This window comes from Callorhinchus milii, unplaced genomic scaffold, assembly GCF_018977255.1.
Source record: "Callorhinchus milii isolate IMCB2004 unplaced genomic scaffold, IMCB_Cmil_1.0 Scaffold18, whole genome shotgun sequence".
Lineage (NCBI taxonomy): Eukaryota > Metazoa > Chordata > Chondrichthyes > Chimaeriformes > Callorhinchidae > Callorhinchus > Callorhinchus milii.
In genome coordinates this window covers 1,489,334-1,502,834 of record NW_024704759.1, presented here as the reverse complement: position 1 = coordinate 1,502,834, position 13,501 = coordinate 1,489,334, and the positions used below count along the sequence as shown (strand labels likewise).

The 13,501-nt window shown below is 49.2% G+C and overlaps 2 protein-coding genes across 4 annotated transcripts in view; one reads left to right on the top strand and one right to left on the bottom strand.

The window, feature by feature from the left end:
- The window catches only part of matn4 (matrilin 4), a 21,948-nt gene continuing 8,447 nt past the window's right edge, over positions 1-13,501 (bottom strand). For all 3 annotated transcript variants that reach the window (XM_007911512.2, XM_007911511.2, XM_007911513.2), the window contains exons 2-12: positions 9,626-9,783; positions 7,758-8,327; positions 6,692-6,814; positions 5,381-5,503; positions 4,666-4,788; positions 4,077-4,199; positions 3,538-3,660; positions 2,238-2,642; positions 1,803-1,955; positions 1,137-1,241; positions 1-227 (exon numbers count right to left, since the gene is read on the bottom strand). In XM_007911512.2, coding sequence (XP_007909703.1) covers positions 172-227; positions 1,137-1,241; positions 1,803-1,955; positions 2,238-2,642; positions 3,538-3,660; positions 4,077-4,199; positions 4,666-4,788; positions 5,381-5,503; positions 6,692-6,814; positions 7,758-8,327; positions 9,626-9,734 — 2,013 coding nt within the window. In that variant the 5' untranslated portion in view covers positions 9,735-9,783 and the 3' untranslated portion in view covers positions 1-171. The remainder of the gene's footprint in view (positions 228-1,136; positions 1,242-1,802; positions 1,956-2,237; positions 2,643-3,537; positions 3,661-4,076; positions 4,200-4,665; positions 4,789-5,380; positions 5,504-6,691; positions 6,815-7,757; positions 8,328-9,625; positions 9,784-13,501) is intronic.
- rbpjl (recombination signal binding protein for immunoglobulin kappa J region-like) overlaps positions 8,247-13,501 on the top strand; it is a 20,791-nt gene continuing 15,536 nt past the window's right edge. Inside the window, exon 1 of the mRNA XM_007911514.1 lies at positions 8,247-8,298. The gene's annotated coding sequence lies outside the window, so the exon portion shown is untranslated. The remainder of the gene's footprint in view (positions 8,299-13,501) is intronic.

The window sequence follows — 13,501 nt, the reverse complement described above, 5'->3', positions numbered from 1 at the left end:
CACACATAGACAGACACACACACACACAGACACACACACAGGCATCCCAGAAACACAACATGTTCTGTATTGAGATACAATTTGGGAAAAATCCCTCCTTGGCTACGATGAGACGGGAACGAGAGGGAAGATCCACTTAGTGTCACAGAGTCAGTCCCCAGACGTACGGCGTCACTGAGTTGGCAGCCTGTTTTCCAAATCTTCGAGTTTCACCGTCATTTGGGCCAGTGGCTGGGGTTAAGGAACAATATGATGATAATAATAATAAGCCTCACGCATTTGATACAGCGCCTTATCACGTCTTCAAGAGTACAGTGGTTTGACTGTTTATTTTGTGGGTGAAACGCAGCAGCCAATTGCGCACAGCAGCGTCCCACGAACAGTGGTGGATTGAGTGACCGATTTAGCATTGTTTTTTTTGGAAGGAATTATTACCCCCCGGAAAAGCGATCCGCCAATCGACTAACGACAGGTTGGAACCACAGCTTGTGGCCTTAAGTTCTAACCAGCCTTAGCTTAATGAGTTAGGGTTGGCTTGTAGGATTGTGGACACGATGGGGGAATGGGTAGAGAGCGATGGAGGATTGGGGAGAGCGAGCATCAGCACCTTACAACAGGATAAATCTTTGTGAATTCGGTGATTATAACAACATGGCATAACTTCAAGACGACTTGTGATCATTAGTGACTCCTGTCTTCAATAGGGGTGGGGGGTGGGGGGGTGGGGAATCAGGCAAACTCCGGCCTATTGGCCAAGCCATGTTAAAGGCTAGCTGCCAAAATGACAACCAAAACCAGAGAGTAGGGGGTGGATGAGGGAGGCTTTGCCTTTGAGCGTGCAAAAGGCCGTCACTGCTTGTGAGGCATTCGGAATTCTATATGCACGGGGTTATGGATGTGGACCCAGATGTACGTTCCTGGGCCAAGCACAAATTTCCCCAGAAATGAATGAACACGAAAGAAACAAGTTGCATTTCCATAGCCTCTTAGACGTCAAAATGTGCAAAAGGTTTCAGAGTAATTATTGTCAAGTGTAGTGACCGGGTTTTGTACCAACAGACCCAGACTGTGTGACCTCCCACCCCCACCCATTCCCCTCCCCCCGCAGTATTCACTCTACATAATCCAAAGGATATGTTTCTCAGAAAGTCCGTCTAACATGGAGAGGGTGTCGTGCTGGAAGGCCACCAGAGTCTCACACGCACACGGATCTTTAATGGTCTCCTGACCGGTGGCTTCCTCTGGAAGAGAGAGAAGGAGTCAGAGAGAGTTCCTCTTCACAATTTTGTTACAGCGTTTCACTTTCAATCGTTTTTTTCTGAGATATTGCGGTTTACACACCCTGTGGTTTGAGAGAGAGGGAGAAATGGAAGAGAGAAAGAGAAACAGATAAACAGAGAGAGAGAAAGAGGCAAAGAAGCAAGGACAGGGCGAGTGAATGCAAGGATGGGAAGAGCGAAAGTGAAAACGATGGAGATAATAAATGATAGTATTTTGTGATCGAACGTGGCAGCCAATTTGTGCACAGCAACTTCCCACACACAGTTGGTTTACAATAAAAACCCTTAACCCTTGCACTTAATACAGCGCCTTCACACATTGTCAGAACGTGTCAAAGCACTTCGCAGGATTTTACTGTAAAGTGTGATGTCTGTTTTTTGTGGGCAAACGGAAGAAATGCAAGAGAGAGAGAGAGAGAAGGGGGGGTGGGGGGACAGGATTGTGAAAAGAAGAGAAGAGGGGGTTTTGTGAACGAGGGAATGTGGAAGAGAGAGAGACTGATCGGGAGGGGAATAATGCACCTTCACAGATGTTGAGTTTCAGACTCTCTGCGATCTGGTCGATGGCGTTGAAGTCTGAGGCGTAGAAAAAGTGCTGATCCACGGGATCGGAAGCGATTTCCCGCAACTCGTCCTCCACCGCCTTGCCAACGCCCACGGCATACATGCTGATCCCTGCGGAGCAGGGGAGGAGAGAGGTGACAGTTGGCCCAGGCTCCAAATTATCCAGCTCCCTCCCACCCCCACCGCCACCCCCCACCACCCCACCCCACCCCCACTGTGCCTCCCTGGATCTGAAAAGAGGTTTTCATCTCACTGGCGTATGAGGGCTAGGGTGGTCCTCACTGGACAAGCAGCGGGAAAGCTGGCCAGATAGTGCTCTCAAGTGACAACGGTGATGGGTTTCCGTGTGTGAAGTTGCCCAGTTGGGCAAAAAAATATATATATACATCTCACCGGCTTCTTTGGCTTTCCTGGCCCACTCAGAGATGCTGTCTTGCGAGCGGCCATCAGTGAAGACGAGGCCCACCCTGGGGACATTGGCCCGTGCTCCCTCGGCCTCCGAGAAACTGTTCTCCACCATGTGCTTGAGGGACAGGCCCGTCATGGTGCCCTTTTCCATGTACTCCACGGCGTTCACCGCATTCTTGACGGCGGCAGGAGTGGCGTGCAGGCTCAGCGGGAACTCGGTCCGCACGCGGCTAGAGTACTGCACCAAGCCCACCCGTGTCCCCCGCGACGAGATGTCCAACGCGTCCACGATGTTGTTCACAAACTCCTTCACCAGCTCAAAGTTCTGCGGCCTCACGCTCTTGGAGCCGTCGATGACAAAGACCAGGTCAATGTTGGCTTTGCTGCATTCTGGAAGGACATCACGAGATCAGTTTGGATGAAGAAGGACCTCCTGGTTTCATCCCTTCACAGCCCTGGAGGCCTGAAGGTGGTTAAAGCGCTCGCCTCGTAAGCGAGAGGACCTGGGTTCGATCTCCGGAGCAAGCGAAACCTTAGGCAAGTTTCCTTACTTCCTTACATACGCCTCTGTTTGCCAAGCAGTGGGCAAGAACCCGGTTGTTTGCCGATTGGCGGATTGCTTTTCCGGGGGTAATAATCCTCCCCCCGCAAAATAAATAAACAATAATAATTTGGTCGGCTCACTCCACGGCTGTTTGTGGGACGCTGCTGTGCGCAATTGACTGCTGCGTTTCGCCAACAAAATACACAGTCAATTCACTTTATAATATATTCTGTGAAGCGCTTTGAGACGTCTCGAAGACGTGATAAGGCACTGTATCAAATGCAAGGATTATTATTATTATAATTACTATTACATCGCCCATTCTCTGATTTAAATGAGTCCCCAGTGTCCTGGCCTTAACCTCAAATTGTTAATTACTCCTCTGGGCAGATAACGTGGCCTTCAATGGAGCTCAGGATCCAGTCACACCAACAGAGTTGCCAACAGTAAAGGTATCCTGTCTATTGCTGCCGTTAACGCAGTAAAATCCCAGTGAGTGCGCGTGAGCGAGTGTTGTTGGACTCCGGAAAAGACACCGAAAGTCCCGTCTGCACCGCAGCTCACTGCAGATGCACAACGAGGAGGACTTTACGGGGTCGAGAACCTGTGGCCCAATTCACGAGCCCAGCGCCCCCTGAACAGACCTGCCACTAGCTGTTCATATCAGTGAGCGGGAGCCTCGCCTGGTCACGGGCCTGGACCTGGGGGACAGTGAATGAAACGGACAGAGCGGAAACTCACTGTTGCAGGACTTTCCATCCAGGTTGAGTTGTCTTCCCTCGGGACAGATGCAGAAGTAAGACCCCGGGGTGCTGACACACTGGTACTCACAGCCGTGCTCCACGGTGCTGCACGCGTCGAGAGCTTGCGATGCAGAAGAGAGTTAATGTCAGGCAGGAAACTGAGCAGCCATGTTGGGGGCCAAGGTGGTGGGGGGTGGGGACGGTAGGTAATTTCGCGGCAATTTCAAACGGGGTTCTTGAGATTAAGGAACCTGGAAACGCATCACCCAGGGAAACCTGCCTCGTGTATGAAGGACTTTTCACCTCCTCCCACCTTCCCCTCACCCCCAAGAGACGTTTGGTGAGACATGGAATGGGCTGCCCCAGGGAGGCCAGAGTTGATGGAGATGATTAAAGAGGGAGGTGGATAGATACCTGAGGAGTGATGGGATGAAGAGAAATGGTGGGGAAATTGGGATTGAAAGAATCTGGCGATCCAATCAGCCGACAGGAACAGGCTGATGGGCTGAGGACCTCCTACTCGCCCCACGTTCCTACCTTTGCAGCGTTTCCCGTCTCCCTGCAGCTCGAAGCCCTCCCGGCACTTGCAGAAATAGCCGCTCAGGATGTTCACACACTCGTGTTGGCAGCTGTGGTTCCCGAACGAGCAGTAATCCACCACTGTAACGAGAGGAGGGTCACTCACTCACACAGCTGTCAGCCAGCAGTCAGTGAGGTGACGGCAAAGCACCTGGTCTAAAGGAAATGGGGCTCCGAGCTTAGGAGCTACTGTTTTTGTTTGGCCAGCCGGGGGTCTGACACACATGGAAACCCGTCACCGTGAACAGCCGGGTGTCTGACCCATGTGGAAACCCAGTGCTGTGCTTAAAAGAGTGTCGAATCCAAACTGGCAGGAACAGGCTTGATGGGCTGGATGGTCTCCTCTGTTCCTGCCATTGAACAGGGAGTTCCATGCATCTCACTTCTCTTTCTTTCTTTCTCTCTCTCTCTCTCTCTTTCTCTCTCTCGGAGAGACTGCACTCACCTTACCCAATGCCGGAGAGTGTTATGCGCAGGCTGGCGAGCGGGGGAGGTAATAGCCTAATGTTCGGTGGTGTTATTTGGAGGTGTGGCGCCCAGTACTCACTGGTGCAGGTCTTCTTGTCCTGGTTGAGCGTGAAGCCGGCTCGGCAGCGGCAGTGGTAGGAGCCGGGGGAGCTGACGCAGATGTGCTCACAGCCGTGGGTCCCATCAGCACAGAAGTCGATGGCTTTACAGAATCAGAAACAACAGACGGAGGATTATCAGCCTGAACAAAGGCCTCCAATTGGAGTCGAGGCACAGATCAGCCATGAAGGTGGTCCCACTGGCAGATTTCATCCCCCCGCCTCCCCCCTCACTCCATGTCAGCCTGCCCACCCCCTCACTCCATGTCAGCCTGCCCACCCCCTCACTCCATGTCAGCTTGCCCACCCCCCTCACTCCATGTCAGCTTGCCCACCCCCCTCACTCCATGTCAGCCTGCCCACCCCCTCACTCCATGTCAGCTTGCCCACCCCCCTCACTCCATGTCAGCTTGCCCACCCCCCTCACTCCATGTCAGCTTGCCCACCCCCTCACTCCGTAACTCATAAATGTTGTTTTATTATGTTTCTGGAAGGGAAGCACAAAATTATTGCGTAAGCAGCCCGCAGATGTCTCTCAAATAGGGCATCCGGCCCTCAGCAGCCACCCTGAGCTAACAGAATGGCAGAATGGGCTCGAGGGGCTGAATGGCCTCCTCCTGTTCCTATATTCCTGATTCCAATCTAAGCTCTGTATTGAACTCAAAGATGGTCATTGTCTTGTTGGTGAGCACTCACGGGAACAGGTCTTTTGGTCACGGTTGAGGGTGAAACCCTTTCGGCACTGGCAGCGGTAGGAGCCAGGAGAGCTCAGGCATATCTGCTCACAGTCATGATCCCCAGTGGAGCAAAGATCGATGGCTGCAGGGAAACAGAGCTGTGATGAGTCGCAATGCTTTAGGAAAGACTCCAGCCAATAATCCGCAGGGGTAACAATCTTCCCGTTCAATTTCATGGCTATTGGTGGGACTTTGCTGTCCGCAAATTGGCTGTCACATTCTCCCACAAAGTATACAGTCACTACACTCTACAGTATCTTTCGTGAAGCACTTTAAGACGTCTCAAAGTCTTGGCTTATGGAGTCCTGTAGCTCAGTGGTTAGAGCACTCGCCTCGCAAGCGGGAGACCTGGGGTTTGATTCCCGGGCATGTTGAGCGAGTTTCCTTACCCACACGCCTCTATTTACCCGGCAGTGAGTGGGAACCCGGTTGTTAGTCGATTGGCGGATCTCTTTTCCGGGGGTAATAATTCATTCAAAGCAAATAATAATAATTTGGTCACTCAATCCACGACTGTTTGTGAAACGCTGCTGTGTGCAAGTGGCTGCCGCGTTTCACCCACAAAATATACCGTCACTACACTTTACAGTATATTCTGTGAAGCACTTTGAGACATCTTGAAGACATGATAAGGCGCTATACCAAATGCAAGGATTATTATTATTATTATTATTTTTATTAGGTGCTCCATCGAATGCAAGGATGTTTTTAAATATTATTATAAAATCCTGTGAAGAGCTTTGAGGTGTCTGAACCACGTGATCCGATGTAAGGATTATTTTAATGTTACCTTGAAAGCAGCTGGTTTCCAATTCAGAGAGGTCCCGGCCTCTATATATTATATGTTTTTTGCTGAATGTTATTTTATAAATATATTTTTTATAAAAAAAAGTTATAAATATATTTTTATAGAAATATATTTTTCTTTCCAAGAATGTAAAATAATAAAGCGCTCTGGGACACTACTCAACACGAGGGGCGCTATACAAATGCAAATTGTTGTTGTTATCTCTCTATATATATATACACATACAGTTACTCTCCATCTAATGGAAATAAAACTAAACAATTGCTGTAGTAAAAGTAACTTTAAATGAATTGTTTTCATTTCCTGTTGCCTACAAATGTGAACGGCGATTTTTCCTCGAAGCTCAAATCCCATCAAAGCGTCGGTGGGAACGTGTGACAAAGCGCGTGTTAACTGGAGCAGATCCTCGGTGTCTGGCGATACAACATATAAACCGCGTGTTTGCACGTGGAACCACCAGACCTTTGCACGTCTTCTTGTCCTGGTTCAGGATGAAGCCCTCACGACAGACACAGTGATAGGAGCCGGGGGAGCTCACACACACATGCTGACAGCCGTGGTTCCCCTGAGCGCACAGGTCCTGACCTGGGGAGAAGGAAATAAAGGTGAGAAGTCCCATAGCCTCAGCGAGAGGACCTGGGTTCAATTCCCGGGCAGGGAGAAATGTTAGGCAAGTTTCCTTATCCCTTCCCCCCCCCCCACCCCATCCACACACACACGCGCGTACACACACACACGCCTCTGTTTACCCAGCAGTAAATTGGAACCCGGTTGTTAGTCGATCGGCAGATCGCTTTCCGAACCTGATAATAATTCTTCATTTCATTCGTGATTTGGAAGTGAGATTTCCGCAAGTTCTTAAGACGAACCGTCGTTCAATTGAAACCAAATTGAAGAATTTTTCCACAGTTTTGTGCAGTCTGAAATTTTAATTTTGTCACCTGTGATAATTATCTACTCTAGTAAAAAAAGATTAGATAAAAATCTACTTTCAAAACGTTTATATCAAAGGTGTTAGTGGGACACTGCTGCTGGCAATTGGCTGCCGCGTTTGGGCCACAAAATACACAGTCACTACACTTTACAGTATATCCTGTGAAGCGCTTTGAGACGTCTCGACGATGTGATAAGGCTTTGTATCAAGTGCAAGGATTATTATTATGATTATTATTGTCAGAATTTTCTCAGAATTCCTCGCCACATTCAAGTTTAAAGACAAAATGGCGGAATTGTAAGGTTGACTTTCTTATCCGTCTTCCCTCTTTCTGGATTCGTCTCCTCCGCGCCTTCAGCCCCTGCGCCCCGAAACTCTGGAACTCTCTCCCTCCATCCCTCCGCCTTGCCCCCTCCCTCCCCGGCTTCAAATCCTTCCTAAACATTTTCCTTTTTGATTGTGCTTACAGCCACCTCCCCACTCCTGCTCCCTCCGGCTTGTTGTCAGACTCCGCCACTGTGAAGCGCTTCGGGACCCTACCCCGTGTGAAGGGGCGCGATATATCTGCACATTGTTGTTGTTGTTGTTACTCACCACACAGCTTGTCCTGGAAGGTCTTTGCAAACTGTTCGATCAGGTCGAAGGTCTCCACCAAGAAGACGTGCTCTTCGAGCGGAGGGGAGGCCATGGCCCTGAGGGAGCTCATCTCCGCTCTGCGCACACCCACCGCATAGATCTCGATGCCGGCTTCCCGGGCCCTGGCCGCCACCTCAGTGACACGGTCCTGGGGCCTCCCGTCCGTCACGATGATGGCCACCCTGGGGATCTGTTGCCTGAGCGGTCGGGCTCCCTCCGCCTCGGTAAAGGCAATGTTCATAGCGTACTGGATGGCCAGGCCTGTCATGGTGCCCTGGGCCAACGGGATGAACTCGTTGACGCTCTTGATCATGTCCACTTTGTTCTGGTAGGTCTTGAGGGAGAAGATGTTCTGGATCTGGCTGGAGTACTGAACCAGCCCCACCCTGGTGGCCTCAGGCCCCACGTGCAAGAAATCGATCATGTCAACGATGAATTTCCTCATCTGCTCGAATTCGAATGGTCGGACACTGCGGGAGCTGTCGATGATGAACACCAGGTCAGTGGGGCCCGGGGAACACTTTGCACCTGAAACATAATGGCCCCAGATCACGTCACAGTGTCAGGAGAGACGGCAATAAGCTTAGCCTTAAGCTTGTGACAAACATCAGTCTCAAACACTCTTAAAATATCTTCCACAACTGCTTGTGGGACGCTGCTGTGAGCAATTGTGCTGCTGGGTTTTCCCCACAAAATACCCAGTTGTTATACTTGATAATATATTCTGTGAAGAGCTCTGAGATGTGATAAGGCGCTATATCAAATGCAAGGATTATTATTATTAAAATTGCAGCTGCACCACGCTAGTTAAAATTCAGAATTTGTTTCATGGTTGTGAGAGAGTGGAACGGGAGACCTTAGAGGCAGAATCCCCTTTAAAAGGGAGTCTGCTTACAAACTCAGTCACTACACTTGACAGTAAATCCTGGGAAGTATTTTGAGACGTCCTTCCTGACATGAAAGGCGCTGTATTAAATGTTGTATTATTGTAATAGATACTTGGGAAGTACAGGTGTGTTGGAGATACAGAGGAAAGAGAGGGAAATTGGATTAAACAATTTACCATAAACTGGAGGAACAGGTTTGATGGCTTTATGCACTTTAGGACGAAGGATAATATATCAAAACACTTTGCAAAGACAAACAGGATTAACAGACAGGGGTGGGTGGAGGTTGAGCATGTTTGCCAAAGGCACGATCAAAAAGAAAGGTTTCCAAGAGAGTTCTCACTTCAGGGAGAAACGACATGAGGCAAAGAAATTGAGGAACATAGGAACAGGAGGAGGCCATTCATCCCCTCGAGCCTGTTCCATCATTCTGTTAGACTATGGCTGATCTGTACTTCAACTCCAATTACTTGCATTTGCCCCATATCCCTCGATACCCTGACCTAACAAACATCTATCCCCTCAGTCTTGAAAATGTGAATGGATCCAGCCATAATCCACAGCGTTTTTGGGGGGAGAGAGAGAGAGAGAGTTCCAGATTCCCACTGCTCTTTGTGTGAAAAAGTGCTTCCTGATTTCACGCCGAAATTAAATCAGCTCTAATTGTAATCTGATGCCCCCCCTATTCTGGAAGGGAGATCCAGATTTGGGGAGAGGGTTAGCAAACGGTCATGCCAACCTTCTCTGCACCATGTCTCAATAAAGCTGGCACGGTACATGGCCATACATCAATTAGTTCCACAGTATGCCCACAAAATACACAGTCACTACACTCAACAGTATATTCTGTGAAGAGCTTTGAGACGTCTCGAAGACGTGATAAGGCGCGATATCAAATGCAAGCATTATTATAATTATTATTATGTTCCTCCTCCTCACCTGGAATCAGTCTGTTCCTCGCTGGTCTGGATTGAGCCGCCTCGATGCCGCTCATGGAGAGAATTCCTGCTATCAGGAGCAATCCCAGTTTTCCCAACGGCAGTTCCATCTTCCCAAACCGACGTCTCCGCTTGTCCAAGAGGAGTCGAGGCAAACCACTGGGGAGAAGAGGGGAGGGTGTTAGCATTGGAAACCTGAGAACTTATCTCCCCCCCACCCACACACATCCTCCCCATTGCCTTTCCCATTACATTAAGGCAGTAGTGTAGTGGTTAGAGCACTCGCCTCGCAAGCGAGAGGACCCGGGTTCGATTCCCAGACGGGGCAAAACCTTAGGCAAGTTTCCTTATTCCACATACATGCCTCTGTTTACACAGCAGTAAGTAGGAACCCAGTCGCCAGTCGATTGGCGGATTGCTTTTCCGAGGGTAATAATCCCTCGAAAAAAAATAATAATTAAATAAATTTTAAAACATAATTTGGTGACTCAATCCACGGCTGTTTGTGGGACACTGCTGTGTGCAATTGGCTGCTGTGTTTTGCCCACAGGCTTTACAGTATATTCTGTGAGGCGTTTTGAGGCGTCTCAAAGGATTATGATTAGAAATTAGAACAAACTTGTTGCCACACTCGCCCAAATGATGGGTTTAAAGCCTCAAACTCTACTTGGAGGCTTAAGATCACAGTCCAGGCTGATGCTCCTTCATAAGTAATGCTTCATTCAGGCTGGAACCCACAAATCAGGTGAGTTTAACTGCTCGGTACTCAGTCTGATCAGAGGAAATCCAATTAGTAAGATCCTGCTCACAGGGGTTTGCGTCCTGTGGTGACTGTATTAATATTCGATGGGGTTTTGCTCTCTCTGAACGCAGCCGCTCTCTGGGTTTCCATGCGGTTGAGGGGTGGGGGGTGACTGGCTCAGTTGGCTTGTGTGTCTCGTGGCGAGGACGGAGCAAGTTACTGAATTAATGACTTAAATCAGCTGAACACCAGGTCGGTTGTTTGACCCCGTGTGAAGCCACATGTAAAGACACATGAACAGTGAACAGAGGTTTGTGAAGGTCTTTCCTCACTGGAGGCTGCAGAAGGCAATGCTCTCGCTCTCTCTCTCCCCAATTAGAGTCCCTAACCACAAGAAGGTTAAACAATAACAACGTGCATTTATATAGCGCCCTTCGTGTAGGAGCGCTTCACAGTGGCGGAGTCCGACCACGAGCCAGAGGGAGGGGGGAGGTGATCGTAAGCATGATCAAAAAGGAAGGTCTTTAGGCTGGATTTCAAGGTGGGGAGGGAGGGGGCAAGGTGGAGGGATGGAGAGAGAGGTTCGGGGTGCAGTGGCTGAGAACACAGCCTTCTTAAACATAAACATGGTGTTTTATTTCTGAATGATCCTCGCATTTGATCTAACACATTATCACAGCAGCAGGATGTCTTAAAGTGCAAGGTTTACTTGGAAGTGTAGTGACTGTGTGTTTCGCAGACAAACGCCTCATCCACTGTGCATGCAGCAACATTCCACGAACAGCCACAAAGCGGATGAGTGATTTGGGGGATGAGTTATCTGGGTGATTGTTGGCCTGGTCGTCGGGAGAGAGAGAGAGAGAGAGAGAGAGAAAGTCCCTTCTCTTGGCACCTCCGACAAGATCAAAATTCCCGACGTGGGGGCTTGAACCCATAACCCTCCCCCTCAGAATCCTGAGCGCTGGCGACTGAGCCAGGCTCACGTGGGATCTATATTCCGAGCTTGCAATTACCTGAGGTGCAAAAAAAAAAATCCTTAACGCACTTTGTGTTTTATTCTCAACGCTCGAGTCAGGAGTCTGAGTGCGTCTGAGTGAAAAGAGCACTGTTCAGCACCGCTGGTTTAAGGTTGGCTGCTTCCATTACAAATCACTGAAGGATTTGCGCTGTCTCTGAGCGAGGCTCAGGAGACTTGTCTCAAGTTTCCTGTAAAACCTGGGTCAGTTGCTGCCTGTGCACAAAGGCAGGGCTTTGTGCTCTCACACACTGGTCATTTACTCAATAATCTCGGCTCCCGGGTTCAACAGATAGATTTCAGGTATCGCCGGGGGAGTGGGGGCAGGGAGGGTGGGGGCAGGTTACACTGCCGTCAATCAAACCTCACATTGATCCAGTGGGTTACACTGTCCCTGTTCTTCCCCTCCCACACCCCACCAACCCCCTCCCCTCAAGGAATCGTAGACATTTACAGCGGTTAAGGAGGCCATTCGGCCCATTGAGTCTCTTCCATCTCTCAGAGCAAGCTGTTCATTCAATCCCACTGCCCTGCCCTCCCCACATCCCTTCAAGCCTCTATCAATAATAATTCTTGCATTTGATACAGCACCTTATCATGTCATTGAGACGTCGCAAAGCTCTTCACAGGATATACTGTAAAGTGGAGTGACTGTGTATTTTGTGGGTGAAACGCGGTGTCGCACAAACAGTCGTGGATTGAGTGACCACATTTCTTTTTATTCTTTCTTTTTCCGTGGCTTCTTGTCTCTTCTTAGCAGGACGTTCCATGTCCCTGTGTGTGTATATGTATTTGTGTGTGTGTGTAGGCAGGTATGCATGTACGTATGTGCGTATGTATATGCAGAGCTATGTACTTATGTATGTATTCGCACTGACATTGGTACATGTATGTGTGTTAGTGTGTATCTATGTCAGTGTGAATATATCTCTGTGTGTGTTTCTCCCTCTAGTTCCCTGTCTCTCTTGTTGTGCCGCACTCTCTTTTCAAGGTGTTGGCTCGCGCTCTCTCTCCTCACTCGCCCTCTCCTGATAGCCTTGTTTGCACACCGCGGGGGGAGCGTGAGAACAGGCGGAATGCTGAGCAGGTGGAAGAGGCCGTGCAAACAGATCACAGAGCTGAACCCTCCAGACTGCATAGCCCCAGCCCTGCAGTAGTCAGAGGGGGGTAACCAGCCATTCCCAGTCCACCGGTGTGTGAGAGAGACATAAAGACCTCCTCGCCCCATCCTCGCCCCCTCTCGGCCCCCCTGTCCCCCCGCCACAATGTCAGGAGACCTCCAGCTATCCACACAGCGTGGGTGTCAAAGCTCAACAGACAGGAGCCAGATAAACTACAGTAAGTAGCGCCACAGGGTTTTGTGCACCTGAACCCAGTGCGCGTGTATATAATATATATTATATATAAACCACGTGTTGTAATGCGAACAAATCTTAAGTTAAAAACAAGTTTTTGCAAGGGAACATTTACCATAACTTGACTCAATTAAAAACTGGTCATTTCTTTCATTTCATTACCCTCCACTCTCCCACCCAGGGATCAGTGAATATTATTGTTATAATTATTATAATATTATTATAATATTGCATTTGAATTTCAACTTTCAAGTTGGGAGGACGTCTCAAAGCCCTTGGTCGGATTTTACTGTGAGGTGTAGTGACTGTGTGTTTTGTGACTAGCGAACCCGGCTGCCATTTTGCGCAAAGCAATTTGTGGCAAACTGGCATTGAGCAACTATCAGCCTCTCAGCTCCCCCACCGGCCTCGCTAGCTGTCAAAGCAGCGTTGGCACTTTAATACACAAACGGTATTTGTCACAAACATTTTGTGTGCGTGTGTATGTCTGCGTGTGTGCATGCGCGTGTGTGAGTGCATGTGTGTGTATATGTGAGCACATTTGTGAATGCATGTTTGTGTATGAGTGCATGTGAGCGCATGCGTGTGCGTGCTTGAGTGCCTGTGTGTGAGTGCGTGTGAGTGTGTGTGTGCGTGCATTTGGCACATGATGCGATTTCCCCAGTGATGTGTTGAGTAACTCCAGAGGCTTGGATTCCTGCTGTGGTTTAGCCGTGTCAAACCGTCCTGTGCCTCGAGATCAGACCGAATTCTGGCAAACTGTCA